General features: G+C 42.9%; 3 protein-coding genes across 4 annotated transcripts; 1 reads left to right on the forward strand and 2 right to left on the reverse strand.

The window, feature by feature from the left end:
* Positions 1-1,799: 1,799 nt before the first annotated feature.
* mrps27 (mitochondrial ribosomal protein S27) lies at positions 1,800-8,553 on the reverse strand. Its single transcript, XM_068704041.1, has 11 exons — positions 8,469-8,553; positions 8,101-8,178; positions 7,135-7,205; positions 6,939-6,997; positions 6,332-6,446; positions 5,369-5,447; positions 4,492-4,607; positions 4,297-4,399; positions 4,030-4,172; positions 2,724-2,894; positions 1,800-2,264 (listed from the first exon to the last, which is right to left on the reverse strand). Exons 1-11 carry the CDS (start codon positions 8,539-8,541, stop codon positions 2,016-2,018), a joined length of 1,257 nt encoding a protein of 418 aa, XP_068560142.1. The 5' UTR covers positions 8,542-8,553; the 3' UTR covers positions 1,800-2,015.
* A 2,224-nt stretch (positions 8,554-10,777) lies between these two features.
* Positions 10,778-23,276, forward strand: LOC137866990 (isotocin-neurophysin IT 1-like). Of its 2 annotated transcripts, none has more exons than XM_068703348.1 (5): positions 10,778-10,853; positions 21,561-21,678; positions 21,785-21,909; positions 22,284-22,488; positions 23,043-23,276. In XM_068703348.1, exons 1-5 carry the CDS (start codon positions 10,782-10,784, stop codon positions 23,186-23,188), a joined length of 666 nt encoding a protein of 221 aa, XP_068559449.1. In that variant the 5' UTR covers positions 10,778-10,781; the 3' UTR covers positions 23,189-23,276. The 2 variants fall into 2 exon arrangements, with proteins under 2 accessions (XP_068559449.1, XP_068559450.1); XM_068703349.1 differs by having other exon boundaries at positions 21,788-21,909.
* On the reverse strand, positions 11,358-19,440 carry znf366 (zinc finger protein 366). The gene is made up of 7 exons (XM_068704063.1): positions 19,312-19,440; positions 16,073-17,101; positions 15,825-15,992; positions 15,340-15,490; positions 14,537-14,728; positions 12,706-12,880; positions 11,358-12,614 (listed from the first exon to the last, which is right to left on the reverse strand). The coding sequence occupies exons 2-7, from the start codon at positions 17,092-17,094 to the stop codon at positions 12,085-12,087; spliced, it is 2,238 nt and encodes a 745-aa protein (XP_068560164.1). The 5' UTR covers positions 17,095-17,101; positions 19,312-19,440; the 3' UTR covers positions 11,358-12,084.
* Positions 23,277-24,432: the final 1,156 nt, after the last annotated feature.

The following is a 24,432-nucleotide window of genomic DNA, read 5'->3' on the forward strand; positions in this document are numbered from 1 at the left end:
TCAACACTGATCATGTCTAATGCATCCCCCTCTTCTCTTCCACATTTTCTAATATTTACATATGTCAAATAAACCATGACACATATCCCTTATGAACCACTCCTCCCCTCCATGAAAACACACACACACACACACACACACACACACACACACACACACACACACACACACACACACACACACACTGGTCTTTAAAAACCCTTAAAAGGCTCTGGGGCATCAGATAACCACTGATGTGGATGTCAAACTTCCTGACTTGTCTTCCCCTCATGGCCTCCCACCTGATTGACTTCATCGGCGGTGTTAGCACACCTGTTTGACTCTTGTTCAAACACCCGCAATCACCCACCAGTGATTTTAAGTTGAGTTTGAGGACAAAGGAGGATGACGAAGGACTCTTTTTTTATTTTTTATTATCCACTGCGGATTAAAGCTAATTCACTGTCTACAGATTTTACACAGTCAAAGCTTTAACAGTGGGAGATAAGCATGACATAAAAAGAAGGGTCTGTGGAGTGAAGCTGGTAAAAGATGAAAGACTTCATGTAAGGAGACTGATGGGAGAAGATAGCGGCACTTTTTATTTTTCATAACTACACTTTAGGTTGCAGTAAAGACGTGAAGACATTAGTAATGTGTAAATTGGATGCTAAGAAACATCTATAGCAAAACGCAGTAAACAATGTAAACAGGAAGTCACTGTAGAATCAAAAGCTGTAACATAACTTCCAAAATATTACAGTTTTAGGAGGTCAAACTACATATTTAACTTAACTTTTTGTCGACCCTATGTGAATGGACTTCACATGCATCAAGACATATGTTTCAGAGCTAGTGGTAATGCTGTCCATATAGTTAAGAATGAGCAAGCTGACGTTATTTGATCATTCAGTCATTTATTAGCGTTTTGGGATTCAGGTATGTGTTGTTTTGTGAGATGTGATTTATAAAGTTGTCAGTTTCGTTGTTATTAAACAGGTCAGATGCTTTAACCGTATTCCGTACAACCTCCGTAACTCTATGATATAAACAGGTCTTACATTATGCTTCAGTCTAGTCATGTTTAAATCTCCACTTAGTAATTTACAGTCAGAAATACAGAAAACTGGCTCCAAGCGAGTAAACTACGTGAACCCTGAGTTGAGATTAGGTCAAGTAAAATAAAAAGGTGGACACAAGTGACCCCTCCATATTATGTTATCCAAAAGAGACAAAATATGAGCAATGATATTAAATGGCTAAATTCACATAATCACATATAAGACACATTGGCAATGGGTGGAGAGAGCTGCTCTCAACAACGCGGTCAGTGAGGAGCATTCTTGTTTCAGCATTTTGTGCTGCTCATTCATCCCCAACTGCATACCAGGCTGTTTCCCAAGACCATGTCCTGAATACTGAATAGCTGCAACGTAATGTGGAATTGAATGCATTATGAGCCACGACCACAACAAAGATCTATTATCTTATCTCTCTGCAAAGTCTGAACACAACTCAGGCTTTACTTTCCCGGGTAATATGCACAGATCGTCACGCTCTAGCTGATGCTGCACCGTCGTGTCATTTTCACAGATGTGCACTTCGTGTCGATTCTGACAGGTATCAAGGATCTAGACTGCAGGATTTTTTGGCCATTGATGCATTCCTTTCCATGCAAAGAATCCGGTTCTCTCTAGATTGGCCATCAGCAAATTCTTCAGTGCAATACTTTCAATCCCCTGTGAGAAAAACACACACACACACACGTTCCAATAATGATGTCAACGTGAGACACAATTACCGACTCAAACGAAAATGTATTTGATGTTGTCAATATATTTATATTTGCCCCATTTAATACTATAAAAACAGAGCAATAATTATCACATGAGCACACAGTAGTAGTTATATACAAAAGTGACGCGAGAGAGATGTTTTGCCATTTTATACACATAAAACTCTTATTAAACAATTTCAATGTGCATTCGCGATGGACAGTTCGGAGATCTTGATTGGGCTCCGCCCACGTCTGGCCTCTACGCCTGCTGGGCTGCAGCCCTGGCGGCCAGCCGCTCCCGCTTCTCCTGCTCGGCCTTCTCCCTCATCTCTTTCTCCCTCCCGATCAGCTGCCTGTTCTCGGCCTCCCAGGCCTGCACCCGGCTCAGGTACCGCTCCAAGTCGGTTTTCTCCGCAGCGGCCAGGTTCTGCTGGGCCAGAGCGGCAACTGAGTCCCGGAAGGAGGCAGAGTCCACTTTGCCCTGAGACTCCAGCTGGCTGCTCAGTTCCTGAAGAGGCAGGGAAAGAAAGAGGTTGAAGAAGCACCAAATGGTGACCTCATTGCCTGCTAAACCATTGTTTTATTATCAACAACATGGAGGTGGCCCAACCAGCTGTTGCTGGTATGAACATTGCTTTAGGCTGCAAAGTCTCATGTCAAGAACAGGCAACAATGACGCACTGTGAACATCGTCAACACCACTGATCATCCTTTTGTTTTATCATTACACACAGTAATTTAACTATGACTGTTGATTATATGTTAAGCTACGGTTTTCCATTCAAATTAAGGATAAAAAAAAAATGAAATAAAAACAACCTTAGTATGCTATTTATACACGTACAAGCCATGACAGGAAACACTGTTTATCCCATGTTTACCGGCTCGCCTTGACCAGGAAAACGAATGTAAATTCAGGAGCTACAAAACAAAAAGCACAGCTGACTGTTCACAACAAAAGACCCACCTCGAGTCTGCTGACATACTGCGCTAGCTTCGCCCGCTCGGCCTGATCGTCTTCATCTTTGGTGTCTTCTTTCTTCTTCTCCTCCTCCTCCTCGCCTGCTGACTCCGCTCCGGAGGAGTCGCTGTCTGAGGTAGAGGACAGTTCCTGCAGCAAGTCCTTCACGTAGTCCAGCTGAAGAATAACGAAAAATGAACGTTGAGAATACAGAAAGGTAATAAGTCTAGTTCTGAAACAGCTGTTGCTGCACGAAAAGACTTTATCCGATTTATATGAAATTACTTAAACGAAAAAATGACATATTTTAGCAAGATGCAGTTCGTTATATATAAAGATTGCAGAAGAGGCGAGTCATGACGAACGAGGCTGAACGCCTCACCTCTTAATCTCTGGAAGAAGTGAGATTAACTGTCACCTGAGGCGGCAGCGCCTTCACTTTGAGATGTAATATTTCCTCTCTGTCCTACGGCGTTATCTGCTCCGTCTACATTACTGCGGTGCCCATGTCTGACGCTGTTTAGTTCCCAGTTGCAATGATTCTCACAGACGTCTTCCGCGCTCCAGGCTCTTCAAAATCTCATTAGACGCGGACAAAGCTGGGCTATTGGACTGGACAGCACAGGCCGGATTAGAGGCGCCACACCCGACTGTGCGTTGGTGCAAATATGTAAAAAAAAATAACAATATGACAGCATGTGTGGTTTATCTCAGCAGATGAAGACCGTCCGTGTTATACGCCCCACCTGGAGAGTAACAATGGCCTCTACTGTGTGTGTGTGTGTGTGTGTGTGTGTGTGTGTGTGTGTGTGTGTGTGTGTGTGACTATAGAGGATCCTATTGGAAAGAAAGTTCAGGACAGTCTAACACTTTGGAATATATGTCAGTGGAGAAGGCCGATAACAAATACTAATCCAGTAAGAATTTCTAGCCCATATTCATTATAAAAGAGAAAAATATGTATTTCCCCACTTGTGATATGAATCAATTAAGGACGCACCAACAATCTTATTTTCTCCCGATTACCAAATTACTTCAACTCGGTATCTGTTGACACCGAGAACTGATCTGATACCAGTGCTCTCTTTTCCCCAAATGTAAAAGCTGCTCACCTCACCAGGTCGTGTGAAGCAAACGATAAATAGCTTAATAATCAACAAGATCTTAAAACGACAGCAAATGTTCTTCCTGCTGATGATTTGTTTTGTGTAAGATGCGCGCGCACACACACACACACACACACACACACACACACACACACACACACACACAAATTGAAAGACTCTTTGAACTTGACTTCCTCAGCCCTTACCGCGTCTTTGGACAGCTTGACGTCAGCAGAAGCAGCGGCCACTCTCTCCATGACAGCCAGCGCCCGGCCCAGATACCCCCGACCCCAGAAGAGAGGCATCCCTTTGAACACGGCATGTATGCCCTCCAACATCTCCACCTTGCCTGGATGGGGAAGGAGGAGGAGGAGGAGGATAAATGAAACAAACTGCAGAATGAAAAGGACGGGAGATGAATCGTATAAAAACAACAACAACACCACCGCGAGGGAAGAAACTCATCTACACACCCAGCAGAGCGTTGCCGAGTAGCTGAGCGCTGAGGCCGACGGTGTTGTCTTGACGCAGTCCACAGATGAGCAGCGACGCCCCCAACGCCCGCTCCTCTGACACCTGAACGCAGCGGGGAACAGGAGTAAGCATCTGATCAGGGGGGGGAACACGTTCCGACAGCTCATTCAAAACGCTGACGGCGTTTCACTCACGGTGAGCTGTGGCCTCGTTGCCGGGTAACTGGCCAAGGCGTGCAGAGACAGGATCTGTGTGGAGGGACCGTCGAAGGCCTCCTGAAGCATCACCTCTTCAACCACGGAGCACGCACCTGTACAGCAACACACAGGACGTCATTTCCTCATGACACGTTTTAGTTGTTTTCTGTCTGTACCCTAAGTTCTTTTTCCAGGTAATTCCTTTGTAAAATGACATTTTTGTTCCCTTGAATCAAATAATACATGGAGTTCTTCTTAAACTAAAATGAGATTTGAATGAAAATGCTTTTCAACTTGCTGTTCTTGCGCGATGGTCACCTTTTCCTCAGGGGTTTTTTTTAAGCGTAAAATGAAAATGTGCGTACAAACAGTTTCATTTTCACAAACTGCTTGGTGACTTAAATGTGACTCACTGGTGTGTTTAATACTTTTTGAACAATGGAGTTTTATGACAAAGATAATTAAGATAAACCAGACTTTAGCTAGAGCGGATCAATTCATTGCTGGTTTTTTTTTCTTCCCTTTTCTAATTATAAACAGTGAATTCATGATTTTATCTGATGTAATCAGAACTTCAACATGCAACTGAAAACACTGTAATACCGACTATGAGCCAAAAACTAAATAACTGTTTACTTTCTCATGTTATTGCAGAAAAAAAGAGTCAGACTTCCCCTTCACCTGTCGGTTACAAACAAGGAAACACATGTTTGAATAAAATGGATTTTTAGTGATTTGACAGACTGTCTGTTCCTACTTCAACGTCAACAACAATGCGTTTGCTTACATTGTACGTTATTTCAGTTCATCTATCCCCCCCCCCCCCCCCCCCAAATGTTTGATTGAAAACATGCTTTAAAAAAAAAAGCCTTACTTTTAAAGTCTCCATCCTTAATGTAAGAATCTATGAGCAGGTTGAAGGTGAAGTCATCTGGGAATATTCCATACTGGACCTGCGCGCGCGCGCGCGCGCGCGCACACACACACACACACACACACACACACACACACACACACACACACACACACACACACACACACACACACACACACACACACACACACACACACACACACACACACACACACACGGCCTTTTACATTATTTATCTGAGGACATTGACTGTTTACCATTCATGATTTGGTAAAGGCAGTGTATGTCGCACAACAACACAACTGCTGGTTCGACTGCGTCAGCGGCATCGAGACCTCTTATCTCACGGCAACGCGACACCGATCAAAACAACATCAGAGGCGGCCGTACCGACGGAGCACGCTCCGCTGGACCTCACTGTAAACACTGAGGCTTTTTGGAATAATTCAGTGATTCACAGATACGGAGACTCACTCGGGGAACAGTACACATGCTGTGAATGTCAAACACGTTTGATGTCATTTGTGCTGCTCAGATCGGTTTGAAAACACATCTGGGTGGTTGAGATTGGACCTGCGATCGCTCACACTGCTAGATAAGTGCAGCTGTCGGCCCCGATCAGGAGCCTCTGATCAGATGTCATCTCTGATTACAGAGATGCGCCTCCTTTACACTGACCAAAGAGTCTTCTGTGTTCAGCTTATTGTCTTAAATATATACTTATAGCACTAACTGTTTTTCTTGTTTCTGCCCTGTACTTTGGCTCTGAGTTATGCTCTGCTTCATGCTCTTAGATGCTTGTTTGGAAAAGGAAATGTACTTATGACTTCTGGTGACTAGTAGTTCTTTTGATTACCAATGTTGAATGCACTTATTGTAAGTCGCTTTGGATAAAAGCGTCTGCTAAATGACTGTAATGTAATGTAAAGTAAATACGAGGAGGGATCACAACGTGTTGCGTACCTTGTTTTTCACCGTGTGCAGGGCCTTCTCTCTGGCCCCGTACTTTAGACACTGCCTGATCCAACTGTGAATGGTCCAGTCCCTCAGGTACCAGCAGTTTGGACTGTGGCGAAACCTGGAGGGATGAAAAAAAAGGAAAAAAAAAGGTTTTTCTTTTTTATATTTTGATCACAGCTTTATTAATGTGCAAGACAAAAAAAAAAAAAGAAAAAAAGAAATGACCACATTTGAATGTCATAACAAACTATTTTGTTTGAAAAATAACGATTATGATTTACAAGCTTCCCAAAATGGAAAGGTAGTTATTCAATTCTCACCCGGTTAGGTGAAAAATAAACGTGCAGCGAACAAGGGTGCGATTGGGAACTTTACTGAATCTTATAATCACAAGAATGGGTGCAGGATTCCAGAGGAAGCAGTAAACAGGAAAGGTCTGGGGTTCCCCCCGAACAAAGAAACGCATGTGACTGAACCTAAACTAAAACAGAAAAACCAAACAGACAATTTATTCCAAGAAAAGCCCGCACAACATCGATGCCACGCAAAAAAAAAAAACCCAAGGAAGCAGCAGAAACGGATGAGGAAAGAGTGAAACGATCCCGCTTACTTGTAAAGGTAGTACTCTGCTTGATCCACTTCCTCTCGAGATGAAATGTTGTCAACGAACTGAAGCACAAACAGAAAATGCACAGTTAGGAAACTTTGTCCCCCACTGCCATCAAACCCAAAGTTATTCGTTGATTTATCTGCGACAGGTTGACCACAGACAAATGAGATGCAGGCCATGTAAATCTGGAGCTTACCCGAGACACAGTGAGAGAGCTGACTGGGAGATTCCTGTCGTACGTTCTGTCCATGGTGGAGGCCAGTAAAGCTGGAAGGAAACAACAAGTTCATCATGTTCTATGCAATCCAATCAAGAGTGTATTTCACTGTATGGCTGCGTTTATTGAACCGTTTACAATCAGTGCAGCATGACACTGCAGTGCTACACTGCCTCCCTGTGTCGATGGAGTGCACACACACACACACACACACACACACACACACACACACACACACACACACACACACACACACACACACACGATTCATGTTCAACTGCTGCAGAAGTACGTCTTTGTTTTTGTGTAACTGGTGATCATAGTGGGGCACAATACTGGTGCTGTTACTTGAGTTTCAGCCAGATACAGATAATATAAAACCCCTTAAATCAAGTCACCGACAACTTCAGACTTTCATTTTGTCTCAACGCAAAATGAACTAACAATATTTAGCTACACTACATTTAAACTTTGCCTAAAAATACAACCTAAAATTTGTAAAATTATGACTATAAAATCGGGAAAATATCAGATCAAGAACAAAAGTCAAGTACATTTTATTTATATAGCCCAATATCACTAATCACACAATTTTCTCAGGGGGGGCCACATAATAAAATGAAAGAATAGACAATCAGGTCATCTCAAAATCAGAGAGACCAGGTATTCAATACCAACTTTTGACAGTTTTCAATACTTTCAGTCTGTACCCAAAAAGCACAGAAGTCAGATTTCAGCATTCTGTGTCTTTCACAATTCATACTTTAAGACTGGAAAACGTCACATGCAGGAGAGAAACGTGTCCGTTTCTCTCCTGCATGTGACGTTTTTCCAGTTTCCTTTTAGTTTTTCCAGTTTCCTTTTAGCCTGAACTTGGAAGACAGAGTGCAACTTATACTGAACTCAACTTGAACTATTTTACATCTTCACGGTTCTCCCTCTTACCCAGGTTCTGGTGGTCCTTCTCTCTCGCCTCCCACACTTTGGTATCTGTGTAAGCTGCCGAGAGCATCCATCTCCTGGCTGCGAAGACAAGCAGTCAACCAGGTCATGCGGACACAAACAGTACAGATCTATCAGCTGGTTGACTTTACTTCAGGAGACCTCAACCACAGCAAACCCGCGTGTTGAAGCCTCAGATTGTAAACTATAACGTTAGCTACAGTTAGCTAGCTAACGACGTGAACTGCAGACATTTAGCTTCGGAAACATCAGAACAACGACAGTGAAAGACGTATAAAAAGAAGGTGAACAAAGAAATACAATCATATTAAACTATAAGTTCATTGTGCCCGGATGAAAGACGTGTTTACCTGAAAGAGACGGAGATAAACGTTTAACTTTGACAGCTGCAGTCACACATCGCTTCCAAACGGAGGCTGCCATGTTTGGACGATACCATTTCTTAGCCGGGACGGGGGGTGGTGGGGGGTATTTGATAGTTCCCTCAAATTGGCACAAGAGGGTTATACCAAAAGTGAGACACAACGGAAATAGGCTACTTGCCCTACTAACGTTATATTTTTGTATTAATCATTTGCACGCATAATTATTCACGAATAACGTTGTAAAGACACAAATTATTAAATTAATTTCTTTTAAAAATACCAATGATAATAACAGGCCTCATCAGATGGAAGGTGCCTGTTTATTTCGTTTTATGGATGAGAAAAGATGCATACAATACCACAAGGTGCAACATCACATTAAATACAAGAATTTCAGCATTGATGTCAATTACAACAAATCTGTATATTTACCCATTAATGACTATAATCAGCAAACAAAAAAAAGTATTTCCCTTTCTAAATAACCAGAAAGTTATAAAAGTCTAAATCGTTTATCCTCAACACAGTACAGTACAGCTGTTGCAACACTAGAGGGCGCTGTTTATATGTATAGAGGAGACGAAGAAGTGGAGCAGCTTCACTTCGCCCTGTGGCACTGCACAGAAAGCCAAGTCCAAACTGTTAGTCACTCAGCATCATGGATGGCTGCTTCTCGAGGCTTATCAGGCTACATTAGATTAATGCAGTCATGTTCAAAAGACTGCAGACAATCCTCGGAATAGTGCCACATCCTCAAAGTAAAGCATGAGGGATGATGGCCCCCTAAATTGGGAGTAGAGCTGTTTTATTTTCCAGAACATTCCTTTAACGTATATTTATTTCTCTGTGCCCAGCAAGACCTGTGGCCTGTTGTCCTCTCACCTCTCTTTCAGCGCTTTTGTTTTTTGATGATGACGGCCCTCAGCTATAATTACAGCAAGACTTCTTGGCTGCGGGTCAAAGGAGGTGACAGGTTGAAACTCGGGTGGGACAGTTTTTGTAAAACAAAACGTGGAAGAATTTCAGCACCATCTCGTTTTCTCATTTGCCAGCAAAACAGGAAGCTCCTCCACGACCCGCACTAGAGAGAACAGACAGGAAATAAACATTTCTACACGCACAAGTGGGGATACAGCTGTCTTTTCAGGAATATTCTCTATTCTGTTCTATTGTTGGTATTGTTGGAGCCAATACTTACATCAGAAGTCCTGTCTAAAACTTCTTCCCACACTGTGCTCCTCATCCGAAAAGGTGTTTTGTTTGTGGACGTGGTCCAGTGATGCAAAGAATTCAGATGTATTTGTTTTCAGCGTCTCAGTTAAGCGCTCCTTTCTTTATTTCACAGCCTTGAAATCACATAGTATAACACAGTATGGCGTATCTGGATTGGTGAGTGAGACAGAAAGGCACGTGACACAAAAACACATGTTGACAAGTCATTTTGTTGGGGTACTTTCCAGCAATAAGAACGCTGTGATCGCGTTGTTATGCTAGAGATGCATCACATGTCGCCCAATCGATCAAATAAGATGCTGGCTAGTCATGTTGATTTGGAGTTTTATGTATTTGCAGTTAAATTGAAAACAAACAGCATGTAAATTATGTGCAGGAATTATGGGGGGGAGTGCTTATTCTTCCCCTTCAATAATAAAATATAGAATGACAAACGCATATAAAGGTTATGACCTTAATTAGAAAACATCATTTTAAAACAGAGGTTTAAGTCTTTTTTTAGATATGTTTAAGGCATGAATGAATACATGTGTAACATCAACTTTATTTACAGCTTTATTTGAGTTTAAATGATTTCATTAATCTCTGTGCGGTGGCTAAAATGACTGATTCACGAATCTTAGGTCGTATTTGTCCTAATCTTTCCATCTTGTCATGGTTATGATTGTTGTGCGTTTTGCAAAGCAGAACAATCCACTGCTTCTCATCGCAGGATTCATGTTCCCGTCGGTACCCGTTCTCCCGCGTGTCTGGGTCCTTTGCATTTCTCGTGATCTCTAAAGTTTCAGTTCGTTAAAAACACACAGGAGGGATAGAGTCACCTTGGTGAAACGACCCATCCTTCCTGAAGTCTCTGAGAGTGCGGTCGTTCATGTATGATGTTGTTCCTCGGTGATTGCGCAACATGATGCTGCTGAGAGGAGCTGATTCCAGATAGTCGATAACAAACCGCGGTCTGGATTTGAAGCGTGTAGGTGAGGAAAGGAAAGGGGAGGAGGATGTGAGAACTTCCTCAAACTGTTTGCAGTTTCGCCCTGCGGGACACGGTGGTCGTCACTGGTAGAAATGGAGAAGCTGCTGTTCTGCATTTCATCTGACAAGAAATGGCTCGGTGTTTACCTGAACTGGCACAGCAGGGTGAGGTATCGTGTGTCACCACAGCGCAGTGAGGAATGACAGTTTGCTAAATTACTTCATGAAATATAACACAAAGATGCACTCTATGATAATGTATCTTCTTTGTCATAAAAACAACAAAAAAAACCTCTTTCATTCAAGGAGATTTTTTTCTGTTTTCAGTGAGGCTTCTGCAATGAGCAGAAACAATGCTTTACTCAGAGTCATACAGACATATGAAGCCTTTGTCTGGGACACCCACTGTGTCCGTCACCGCTGTTTGATCGCAACCTAAAAGAGAGAACGGGAGAGGTGTTTTCTCTTCCTCTTCCTCTGCTTTGAAAGAGAAGCAGGAGGAGAAAGACAAGCCCTTTGAAACTCACGGCAATCACCTCTTGCTTGGTTAAGTACGTGTCAGGCGGAGAGAGTTGACGTTCAACGGCTGTTTTTATATTCTTTAAAAAAAAAAACCGGTGGTGTTTATAGGGCGTCTGAAAGCACACACGGCAGATTTCATTTAACGGGTTCATGCGTCCAAGCTTTTATTTTTGTATTAGCAGTATCACATCCAGATGATTTCACCATTACACTGCCATGCAATTAAAACATCCCCCAAAACTGAACTAACAAAAGGCATGAAGATTAAAAAAAAATGTATACATTAGACATAAAAAAAACCCAACTAAATCACAGTTTATTTCATAAAGACACCAAAGATGTGAGAGAATCAAGCTTTGTCATATCTGTATCTGTTAAAAACACAATGTCCCACAAACGAGCAAAACAAAACAACCCCAACACATGCACAATTTTTCATTTTGATATCATAGATTTATACATTTAAAAGACAGTCAAAGGTAAGCAAAATTGCATATTTCAGTCAATATTGCAAAAACATAATCATACTTGTCCACTCATGAACGCACATTAACCCTCTGTCAGTGACTATTAATCCGTGTATGATATGTTCTGCATTACGCTTCACAGCTTTGTATTTCAGTTGCTTCACTGTTATTTTTTGCTCAGTTAATAACCATGATATGTTCATCTTTCTTTGTTCTAAGCTACTAAACCACATACTCTAGTTTCAGTTAGACACAGACTCACTTTACTTCACTTTCCTGTTCCCTAAAACCTGCATCTCCTTCTCACTCTTTGTCTGATTGTTACTACTCTTCTTCATTCCGTGGACCCGTAACTCCTAACTGATTCACGTGTGCGCGAGCGATGCATTATTTCACCTGTCTCTGATCTACTCTGGTTCCTCTCTGATTGCTGCGTCACAAAAGCCGTCCATCCGCTGCTTGCTTTGCTCCGGCTCGTCTCGCTCTTGGTCATCTACTTCTAGTTCTGCCATCTCGGATGTCTCTTCTGACTGTAAGGGGTGCTCCTGGTCACCTCTGGGATCTCCAGAGCGTTCCTCTGCTGCTGCCTCCCCCTGTTCCTCTAAACTCTGCTGATACATTTCTCTCTGCTGCTCCTCCTCCGGCCTTAACTCAGCTGGAGACCCCTGCCCTCTCTCCTCCAGCTCAGCCGCGTACTGGTCCTCGCCTGCCGGCTCATGTTGGTCCACCTCGGGGCTGTACTGGCTCCTTCTGTACAAACTCTCCTCATCCTCCTCCTGACACGAGCTTCCGGGGACGCTCTCGCCATCCGACTGGGAGAGACGGAGGCCGGGCAGACCCGGGGGCTTCTGGGAAAGGTCGAACGGTTCCTCTTGGCTGAAGCGGGTGAGGAGGCCCATGGGAGTGGACATGCAGAATCGCCCTCTTCGCCTGAACACTGAAGTCAGAGAAATGATTGATTACATCGAGCAACTTTTGAGTCAAAAAACAGAGAATCAATAAACCATCGACAGCATGTTTATCCTCACGTCTTTCATCCAGCCCTCTGTCCATGACGCCGTGTTTGACCTTCATGTGTCTGGTGAGGTTTCCCTTCAGCGTGAACTTGCTCGGGCAGTAAAGGCACTTGAAGGGTTTGCTGTCTGAGTGGAGATGCATGTGGCCCATTAGGTTGTGCATCCTGTTGAACTCCTTACCACAAAGCTGAGAGACAAAAGGGAGAGGAGAATGTGGAGCCATTATAAGAACCTTCACATTTTTACATGCGGCTCACGTAAAATGCATTGCAACTCAGCTGAGCACTGCGGCAGCTTCCTGTGTTCTCCGCTGGTAATAGCGGGTTTTTTTTCCCGTTTCCAGTCTTTATGCTAAGCTAGGCTAATTAGCTGCTGGCTCAAGCTACACATTTACCATACAGACGTGAGAGCGGTATCATTTCATCTAACTACTGTCCAGAAAGCGTTTCCAGAATTGCCCTTTTCAAAGTGCGTTATCATAACACATTATTATGTATTAATGATTGGTTGTGGTGCGGCTAATTTTGATTACTTTATATACCATTTTAGTCAATGATAAATAACCATAGGCTCATTTATATGTTTTGTATAACAAATTTAGATCTGCAACGTAACTAGTAACTCTGGCTGGCGGATAAATGTAGCTGACTGAATAAAAATGTATTTTTTTCCTTCTGAAATGCAGTAGAGTAGAAATAACAAGTAGCACAAACTGGTAATGCACAAGTGAAGCACCTAGCAAAATAGCATGCAAACACAGTACTTGATTACTTTCCTCGTCGTAAACACTATTCGGGGGAAATGAAAACAATAGGCCAACACCATCCACCTATTGTTTTTCTTTCTCTGCCAAATCTCCTTTGTTGGATGGCTAATTTGCGCAGACTGAGCTAATCATGAATGAATGTACAGGCAGTCAGATATCCAGAGACACACACACCCTTTCTCCCTCTTCCTATCCTTGTTTTCCTCCTTTCCTCTTTGTCTTCCCCCCTGAGTCTCTCTCTCACTCCCTGACACACACACACACACACACACACACACACACACACACACACACATGCACACGCACAAGAAAAACAGAAAGAGAGAGGAAGCAACATCGAGACAGGGCCAGGAGGAGAACAGGGAAGGGCAACTCCTGTGCTGTCCTTCCTCTGCATTCTTTTTTATTAGGGTGGTCCTTTCCTTCAGGAGGAGAGAGGGACTGTAAACTGTCCAAGAGGACCGTGAGAAAACAGGAAGCTCCCTCCAGCAGCAGAGAAAGCGAGATGAAATCTATTTGAGGGCCCTGTTCTCCGGGGAGGCTGGGGGGCCATTGTTAGAGAGGCAGTTTGTGCGGCGATATCCTTCCTATGGACAAGGAGGCTCCTACTGCCAAAAGCCTCTCTGCTATCTGGTCATCGTCTCAGTCCAGACTCTCCAGAAAAGTTTGGAAATCCTTAGCCACCAGTGAATATTAAAGGTGCTTGGCTGTGATTATCAATGAATACACATTGGTTAATTAAGTTTTCGATAAAGGTAGCACCTGGAGTCTCAATGCCTACATCCTAACCCCTCACAGCATTAAATATTAAAGGAGTAGCACGTTGTGAAATACAATTTTGGGTGAGATGAGAAAAATTAATATCATTATTATGTCAGACGCTTAACATCAAGCTTAGTATTTTTTACACATAGGTGTGTTTTGTTGCCTTTGGACTGAGCTAGGCTAGCTGATTACCCCCGTTTCCAGTCTCTATGCTAAGCTAAGCTAACCATGTGTGCTAACTATTCCTTTCCTCAGTGAGCTAAAGAGGAATTGAAGGCCAAAACACGACGCACAGAGCCAACCAGAACCAACCTTGCATTTATAGGGCTTGATGTCCGAGTGGACGATCATGTGAGCCTTCAGAGTCTGTTTTTGGACGAAACTCTTGAAGCACATGTGGCACTGGTAGGCCCGTATGTTGGTGTGGATGAGGACGTGGCGCTTCATGTTTGCCAACAGGGTGAACTCACGACCACAGATGCGACACTTGTGCTCCTTCACCCCCTGAAGAACGAGAGAATGTAGATGAAGATAGCGGTGTGAGAAATGTGGTCAACAGTCCGTCTGCTGCTTAAAATCGTCGGTTAGTTTAACCCCACTGATCTTTATTTTAACATATTTAATCAATTGTTTTTGTGGAGATCCTAAAGTTTCCAAAGACACCAAACTTGTTTTTTTTGTGTGTGAAATGTGTATAAAATTACACCAAGACATCAGAAGTCTTGGGTTTCAATATGTAACTCAGTGTAAACATCATACTGCTTCACATACTACAACATATTGACTCGTCAAACAGTGTGGAATCACATTTTTATGCACCTAATGTGGAAATAAAAATGAAAACTGGATGTTAAGGGGTTAAAAATAGCTTCAGAAGCCAGAATTTAAGGGGAAATTGCTTTGAGACAGTTGCCAAAACAACCTGTTGGGCTAGCGTCCAAAATATTGGCGCCATCACTCTGCAAAATGGGCACGAGGAACAATGGAAATGTCTTGATTTGACAGCAAAATTTATATCAGTTTGGTGCCAAAAATCCATGCCATTGCCTCCAACGGCTGTCAAAAAAAAAATGACAAAATGCTGTCTTTATATTTGTCCTCCTAATTAAACCTACTTTGTGAGTGAGCGTGTGCTGTTTCAGGTGGTGTGACTGGATGAACTCCATCCCACACTCGCTGCAGATGTACGGTCTGATGTCTTTGTGTTTCATCATGTGGTTCTGAAGCTGGCTCGGGTACTGGAACGTCTTCTGGCACTCCGCACACCTGCAGGAACAACATGTACCCTAGACGGTTAACCTCCTTATTGAGACAAACAGATCTTAACTGTCAAAGCAGTCGTTCAACATCTCTGGACATGTGTTTGCTTTCTGAATTAGATGAGAAGATCGACACCACTCTCTAATGTTTGTACGGCAAATGTGAAGCTACAGCTAGCAACCTGTTAGCTTAGCTTAGCACAAAGACAGAAAACAAGTAAAAACAGCTAACCGAATGTCACAAAACCTGCTTACCAGCATCTCTATTATTATTATTATTATTATCTAATATACAACCATTATGATATTTCAGCAAAGGGAAGAACCAGTTTTGGGCTCACCTGTACAAGGTGGGGCCGCGATGGGCGGTCAGGTGCCTCTTCAGCTGGGTCAGCGTGGGGAAATCCAGCCCGCACTCCACGCAAACGTTCTCCTGTCCTTTGTCGTGCTTCAGCTCGTGAGCGCGAAGCTCACTGGGGTAAGCAAAGCCTCTACCGCACACGCTGCAGCTGGTAAAGATGTGCGAAAGATCAGCTTCAAAAGAGGACGGCTGAAAATCAATAAAAAGCAGCTGGTGTAAAATATCTACCTGTACGGCTTCACATCGCTGTGCTGCATCATGTGTCTCTTCAGGTGGCTGGTCTGAGTGAAGGCCTTGTGGCACACCTGGCACTTGTGGGGCCTCATGCCCTGGTGGGTGAGCAGGTGTGTGTGCAGGTGGCTCAGCTGCTTAAACAGCTTCCCACACAGGTGGCATCCATGTGGCTTGATGCCGTTGTGCCCCAGGATGTGCGTTACCAGGTTGTACTTGGAGGTGTAGGACTTCTCGCACATGCGACACTTCCATCTCTTCTGGCCTCCACCCACGTCTATATAATAACTGTCATCCACGTGGACGTTGAGGCCGAGCTTTTCAGCACTGGTCGTCCCACCACGAGGGGGTCCTTCACGGCCGCGATGCCCGGGGCGGAGGTCCTCTCTTGGGTAGAAAGAACCAGGGGAGAGGTGCATGACGGGGCCGGGCATGAAGAAAGGGTATGGGAGGAGGCTGTGGTGGAGAGGTGGGAAGTAGGGAGGGTGGAGGAGGAGAGGAGAGGGAGGCCAAACAGGGGAAGGACTGAGAGGCTCCTGTTTCACCTGCACAGGTAGACTCATACCTGGTGATCTGTGATGAAGATGCAGTGTGTTTAGCTCGATCATACCGGGGATGGGCTGAGGAGATGGTGAGGGAATGGGGCGAGGTGGGAGGGAGAAGGGGATGCGAGAGAGGTGCACCGTCTTCTTACTGCTGCTTTCGTCTGCCTCCTTGACTCCTCCGTCGGGAGATTTACCTTCTTGGCCGTCCATTTTGAGAGGAGTTCTTTTGCGTTTTTGCGATCCTTCCCTATGGGTGTAACCCGGACCAAGCATGGGAAAGAAGGCGGTGGGGCTGAACACGCCATAGTTGTCTCTGCTTGGTGATGTGCTGGGGTATCTGGGAGGGGAGAATTTGGGGGGCTTAATGTAGAGCGGATGTGGGCTCAGGTAGAAACTCAGCTGAGATACTTGTCTTTGCTCGTCTCTGAGTAGTGGACTTCTTGCTGGTGAGAAATTCACTCTGTCCGTCTCCATCTTCTCTCTGCATTAGAAAGAGAGCAAGAAGTGGTTACAGTGGTGGAGCAAGTATTCAGATCCTTTACTCAAGTAGACGTAGCAATACCACTGTCTAAAAGTACTCTGTGAAGTAAATCTAGGGGAAGTAAAAGTACTCGTTCTGCAGGAAAAGAGCTCCAAGACTGATATAGTACTGTATATTATATTACATTATTAGATTATTTACTGTTGACGCCAATGATGGTCAAGCTAGTTACATTTTAATGGGTGGTGATTAGAAGTTTTATGGTCATTTTTTGGGATGCATCTTTCCTTTTTTTATGTGAAATATTGGATACTTTTACCTCTTTGGGTCTTGAACAGGTATTTATAGTAAACCTCCTGATATTTTATTATCTCTTTGATGAAGGGTCCCTTTTTTTCGGTCAAAAGTTAGGAATCACCGATTTGATCTTTAACAGTTGTATATTTCAAGATCATCAAACGTCTTGTTATGTGAAAACTTCACGCTGAAAATGAATTATAGCTTTTTGTTACATGAAAAGTACAGTATAGTGGAAGAGTAAAGTATCGTAAAAAAAGAAATACTTAAGTGAAGTACAAGTGCCTCAAAACAGACTGAGGTTTATCCAAAGACTCTGTTTCTGGATTCTTTCTCTGGTATGAAACTGTGAAGGTTTCAGTGGAAGGTCTGTCACTGAGCACACATTGTGTGGACGCCCACACCTTTCAGTGTTCAACCTGAAACCTTTCACTTCTTTTTTTCTGACAGATCTCCTCCTCTCCTGAAAGTAGGAAGTTATCTGTGAAACGTTCACCTCTACCTCCCGCACACTTATCGCTTCTCCATGTCTTTTTTTGTTCTCAGCTCTGTTCATCTTTTTTTTTTTGTGCACTGATAGCCAGGAAGAACTTCCCCTTTTCTCCTCCACTGACAACGCTACACGTGATGTTTTAATCTGTATCTCTGTGAGCGGCCTGAAGTCAGCGGTCGCTTAGATAACTGATACTTTTAAAACTGTGAAACGTTAAGATGGTCATAGCTGTGAATAGCATCTCCACTGCAATGTGTACGTGCACATGGGGTGAAAAGATGACGCTCGGAAGGGAACTGTCTTACTTCTGCATGACACCTGAAATGTACTTGTCAATTTATTCTCTTCCTGTAAATAGCTCAGTGCTTATCAATGAGAAACTACTGCGATCCCTATCAATGCACTGAAGCATAGTTCTACTTTACTGTCCGCTACATGTTATATCTCTGTCGGTTGTTGCAAACGCTGCAAACTAGACACTCTCTGTACCACGATGCGCGCAAAATACAACTACGGATTGTTTTCAACGTCGATTAATCTGCAGATTATTCTGCCTCAAATAATCGTTTCATTGTTTGGTCACAAAATACCAGTTATGATGTCTTGAAATCCAAAGAGACGTCTTGTCATTAATGTCTTGTTTTGTCTGACGAAAACCTCAAAGAAAAACAAAGAAAAGATGCAGATTCTCATTTAGATGCTGGAAAAAATTATATTTTGTTTTTTTTCACTTAAAAAATGCCTTTATCAATAAATCTATTACCAGGATAGTGTATTTTCTGTCGATTGACTGATCATTAATCAACTATTTCAGCTATGCATCCAGATTCCCATACAGGCACCACAGTATAATGATGACAACAAGTGAGGATGATGAAGTTTGGGGAAATCATGAGATGAAGATCAGTGAGATTACAGATAAATTGGCATTTCACGTAGTTCAGTGTCACACAAAAAACAAAAAAACATCTCTCTTATAACAAGGATTATGACTCCATATTAATAAATAATGGAAATACAAGTTACAGGGACACAAGTACTTGTATGTAAATTAATGATATACAGAAAAACATGGACCACATGCAGAATGCAAGATGTTATTCAGCCTCTTCCAAAGATTCTGCAACACTTTCAGATGCACACTGACATTTTCAATGATTCCCTTTCAGTCTGTTTCAAACGCTCCCCTAGATATGAACCTGGTCTTTTATCCTCTTCACCTCTCCCACTGAAGGTGAAGCGTGCAGAGACCCCGGGGCGACGCTTTGCCACACCATGCATTCCAAACAATCCATTAAAAGCCGAAGCCCCTCCTCATATGCCAGCCGGTGCCATGGAAGTGTGTGTTTGTGTGAGGCTGCAGCGAAGTCTTGGTGTGTGTGTGTGTGTGTGTGTGTGTGTGTGTGTGTGTGGAACTCACCAGTTGAGTGTAGCAGAGTGTGTTTTCTGTGATGCCGTTTGGCTGAAGTGCTGCTGCAGCTGCTGCTGTTGTACCTGTACTTGCGTTTCTCTCCCTCCTGCTCGCACTGCAACTCTCCTGACAATGAGCCGCCCGTCCACGGATAGCATTTGAAGTGACTTAAGAAAGAGAACAGGAACAATCACTTTGTTCTCATTTTTCAGATGAGTACCTTCGGAGAAAAGGAAGGAAGGGAGGGGAGAGGAAGTCAACAAGCCTAGTGCCTTCCTGCAGAAAAATAAGGAAACACTAGATAGACATCTCCATTTCTCTATGAAATAGGGATTTTTGCACAGCTTTCGGAGGAATGGCGAGATGTGATGTTGCAGAAGAAAACAATGCAGTTTTGAATGTTTTGCAGCTGTGAAGTGGAGAGGTGGAAGAGGATCTCAGTCTGCCTCAGCTTAAAGAAGTGCATGTTAGGAATGACTGATTTCACATTTAAAAATGAATTAAATCTTTTGTTTTAGATGGAATTGATTGTATAAGCGCTGAAAGTATTTCAGGTATTTTATGTTGCAGCAGATAAAGTTGATGGTCAGTCAGTTGTGGTGCATATTGTTTATCATATAGGGGCTTTGCACAATAACCTAGAGAAAACACCACCTCCGTGAAACATCCGGTGTTTAAGTTCTTATTTCTTTCTTCTCTCTACATGGTCATTTTTGGAACCTTGTGTGTGGTGTTCCTGTTATTTTGTCCACCCCAGCATAAGCACGACAGACAAAAACAGCAACAGACGAAGGGAAACGAATGCATGGATAGGTTAAATGTGTCACCACAGCCACTAGGAGGCAAGAGCGGCCCGTTGTCTGAGTGACACACGACAACAAATGAGAAAGTAACGTCAGTCCACGTCTCAATGTCCCTCTCCCCTCTCTATGCAGAGAAGTTGGCAAAACACAGACAATGTTTTGAATTTATTTTTAATAGAGATGAGGTGGCAGGTAGTGGATCAGGAGGGAGCGGCAGTAATTGAGCTCATATCATTGAAACGGGGAAACTGTCTTTTATGGGCTGTGGCCGATCATTAGCTGTGTTAATTAGCCCATAAGACCAATTAACCCCAGACCTGGACAATGTGGGCCTCAATTCCTGTGAGGAATTAAGAACTTTATTAATAGAAAGGAATATTTGTGTGTGTGTGTGTGTGTGTGTGTGTGTTTCCTCATCATTGTTTACGTTTTCAGCAGGCCGAGGTGCAAAAATGAACTTCTCATGACCTTTTTTTTAAATCATCTTTTTTCAACTTCCCCCATCTGTCCTAGAAAATATGAATTTAAAGGAGACATATCGTGCTCACTTCCAGGTTCATACGAACATTTTTGGTTTAATGTTAAAAAAAACTTTTATTTTATTATTATTTTTCTCATACCGTCTGTCTGAATACACCTGTATTCACCCTCTGTCTGAAACGCGCCATTTTAGCGCGTTTCAGACAGAATTGCGTTGCTGGGCAACAGCTTGGGTCCATGTTTACTTCCTGTCAGCTGATGTCATTCATGTCAACTGCAGCCGTAAATAAACCGGGCCACATTTGGAAGGTTGAAGTTCAAAACTGTGAAATGGTCGATATATATCCGTGAAATACAGAAATCCTGACGGCTCGTTTGAAGACACAGTTTCTGGAGAACTGGCTTTGTGTATTTCTATATGCAGCGTTTCAATGCTTTCACATTATTCATACAGCACTTAGACCTGCTTTATGATTAAAAAAAAAAAAAGACATGAAAGTGTCACGTTTTGCAATATGGGACCTTTAATGACTTGATTTATTGAACTGATTGCTATACTGTCATCAGTGGGCCATAGGCTCAATCACCATTGTGTTACCTCCTTTGGCGATATTGTGCTTTAAAATCTTTAAGATTGCCACTTTGATTTAAAAAAAAAATCCTTATAATGTATCTCGTTTTTGAAAAATGATAGTTGTACTACACTCGTGTCCACTCATGCTTTGAATAATTCCATCTCTCCATTCACTTCCCGACCTCTCTGACCTTCCCGTCATCTCAAACATGCACGGTCACGCACCACGAGCCCTCCTGTAATAACTCTCAACAGCAAGAAGGAAACCAGGCCACATAACTGCCTGGCCCTTTTGACCCGGGCGACCTATAGTGGTCAGCTTAATTTCCGGAGGTGATAGTAACGAAAACGGGCTCATTAAAGATCTCTAAGTGGCTTTTGGGTTTCTGTGTCACTCTCAGAAGAAGCTCTGGAGGTATATAAGACACGCGAGAGGCACCGAGAGCAGAAGAAGCATTAGAAGCATCTGGAAGCAACACTTCAAATCAACCGCACCTACATCAGGAGATTTAGCGACAAGTGAGTTGTGTTTCCGCAGATTAGTTTCTAGATGTTGTGGTCAGTGGGTGTTTTGGTATATTGAGCATAACTGGTTTATTTTTTCCTCTTCCTTTCACTTTCTCAGCAGAAATGACTGGAGCTGCTGTGTCCGTGTGCGTACTTGTTCTCCTGTCTGTTTGTTCGGCGTGTTACATCTCTAACTGTCCCATCGGTGGGAAGAGGTCCATCATGGATGCACCACTGCGAAAGGTGAGCTGCTTCTACCAATATATATATAGTAAAAGAATTATAAACTGACAAAGGTCTGCTAGATTTTATTCATATAGCCCAAAAGGGTTTTATAATCTGAACACCTTCCATTCTCACACCTTTGATGTAGACAAGGAACAACGATTAAATAAGCAGTTGTTGGTTAAATGTCAAAGTACCTCTTAGAACACTTTTATTTGAATCATACATTAAAAAAAAAAAGTGAAACTGTCACGCTCAAACAAGGAAAAAGGAATAATAATCTAAAATTTCACTGTAGAGACACATAGCTGCACATTAAATGCTCTACACTGAGCTAAATTGCATCCACATAATTCTAAATAGCTATAACAATCAATCAATTCCTCCTCCAGTGCATGTCGTGTGGCCCCGGAGACAGGGGCCACTGCTTCGGCCCCAGTATCTGCTGCGGGGAGGGCCTCGGCTGCCTGCTGGGCTCCCCGGAAACGTCTCACTGCGTGGAGGAGAACTACCTGCTCACCCCCTGCCATGCAGGAGGGAGACCCTGTGGATCTGAGGGGGGACGCTGCGCTGCTTCGGGACTCTGCTGTGATGCAGGTCAGGAAGTCCTGAAGTATATTGGGGCAGTGGTGGAAGAAGTATTCAGAACTTGTACTTGAGTAAAAGTAGCCCTCTGTCAAAATAAAAGTCCTGCATTTAAAACTTTACCGACGTGAGTAAAACTACAGCGGTATTATCAGCAACATTACCTTAATGTAAGGCAAAATGGCTCCATCAGAGCTGTTCATTATACCATTAGACCGTAGTTAATGAATCTCAAATTCTAAGTACAGTTCTTGAGTAAATGTACTCGGTGATTTCCCACCATACAGGATTGATTTATGTTGTTTTCTAGTAAATTATTATGTATTACAAGCTTTGTTTCAGCTAAAAGGAACAAATCACTGTGTGTACAATTAGCTAAGCAACACACTGTGTCTTTGCGGTTGAGATCACTGTGAACTTTACTTCAATCGTTTGCCCTCTTGTTCCGAAACGGTTTATGACCCTGGGTCAAAAAACCCGATAACAAAATATTGTAGAGTCTGCAATAACACACGACCGAGTCCTCAGCGATAACTTTGTTTGTTTTTGTCTGAACCGTTCCACAGAGAGCTGCACCACAGACCAATCCTGCCTCGTCGAGGAGGAAGGAGACGACCAGACCGGCCAATTCGAAGGCAGCGACCCCGGTGACATCATCCTCAGGATCCTGCATCTGGCTGGCCTCAATTCTCCTCATCGAGTTCACCAATGAGCCGCTGCTGACGCCGAGGTCTCACGGGAAACTCTTCAGCCGCAGAGACGACGTGGGACTTGTAGTTGTAGTTCATATAGTTGTGCCACCATGTTTGTCCTCGCTCTTTTCCCCTGGAGTACTTCTGTAGAGTGCCTTTGTCAATAGATTTTTATGTATGAAAAGAGGGATGAATATCGACAGTGGTCATCCAGATATCTGCATGTTGAAATAAAGTTGTGAGAGTGTATGAAATGTCGTTGTTTCTTTTAATTACGAGCGCCTCGAGTCAAACTTTGCTGCGGTTTCAAAACCCTCTGAATCGTTTACGCGGCAAAGGATACATCAGCATAAAGCTTATCGGGCTGCAATGCAACACTATATTCCACTATCACCAAACGTACAAAGCCCACAGCCGTCTTTATCTTTTCAGATGTTCAGCTTTGCATAATCCTGTAACAGTCTGCTGTGAGTGAATCCAAAGGGTCCTCACATGACTGTGTGTGTGTGTGTGTGTGTGTGTGTGTGTGTGTTTGTGTGTTTGTTATCGTGGCAACTCAAGTGACACAATATCACTGTTGCAACAGTTATGACGGTTATCTCGTACGAGTCACCTTTGATCCATTTTCTTTTTTTAAATTTGTGGTTTGACCACAAGCTCTGTTTTTTTGGGTTTTTTTTAGAGGTGAACGCTGAAAAAAAAACGAATGAAACACGGCAGGTTGATGAATTCCTTTAGGAACACCGACAACGGATGATTAACATTGTGTTTGATTGTATCACTTTATCACATGTTCTTATCTAGAACCTGGTGACCTGAGTAAAGTATCTTTGTAACGAAATATAGAGAACAGTTCACACTGTGTGGAGCGGTGAGAACTTGCAGCAGGTTTTTTTCTAGGCTGCAAATATATTGTACAATCACATGTATGCATTTTAAATATGTTTATCAGGACACTGTGAATATCAAACTATCTCCTTTTGTCGTTAACCCAAACTGAAGGGCAACTTATCGTTATCTTTTAACATTTTTAGCATTTTTTTTTTTTTGCTATGATCTGCGAAACTTTAATTTAACTCTTTTTCTTTAAAAAATATCGGTGTTTTCCATCGTTTCAGCAAAAAAAATAAGAGGAAATGTTTCCCCTGACATTCCCCGACTGCTTGCAGGCAAAATAGATTTTTACAAATAGCATTCAGCTCTCAGAGAAAAACATTTTCTCTAAAACTTCAGCTTCATGTGAAACTCTAAGAGGTGCACAAGA

The sequence above is a fragment of the Cebidichthys violaceus genome, unplaced genomic scaffold (assembly GCF_023349555.1).
Source record: "Cebidichthys violaceus isolate CVI_PGR_0920_01 unplaced genomic scaffold, fCebVio1.0.p SCAF_9, whole genome shotgun sequence".
NCBI lineage: Eukaryota > Metazoa > Chordata > Actinopteri > Perciformes > Stichaeidae > Cebidichthys > Cebidichthys violaceus.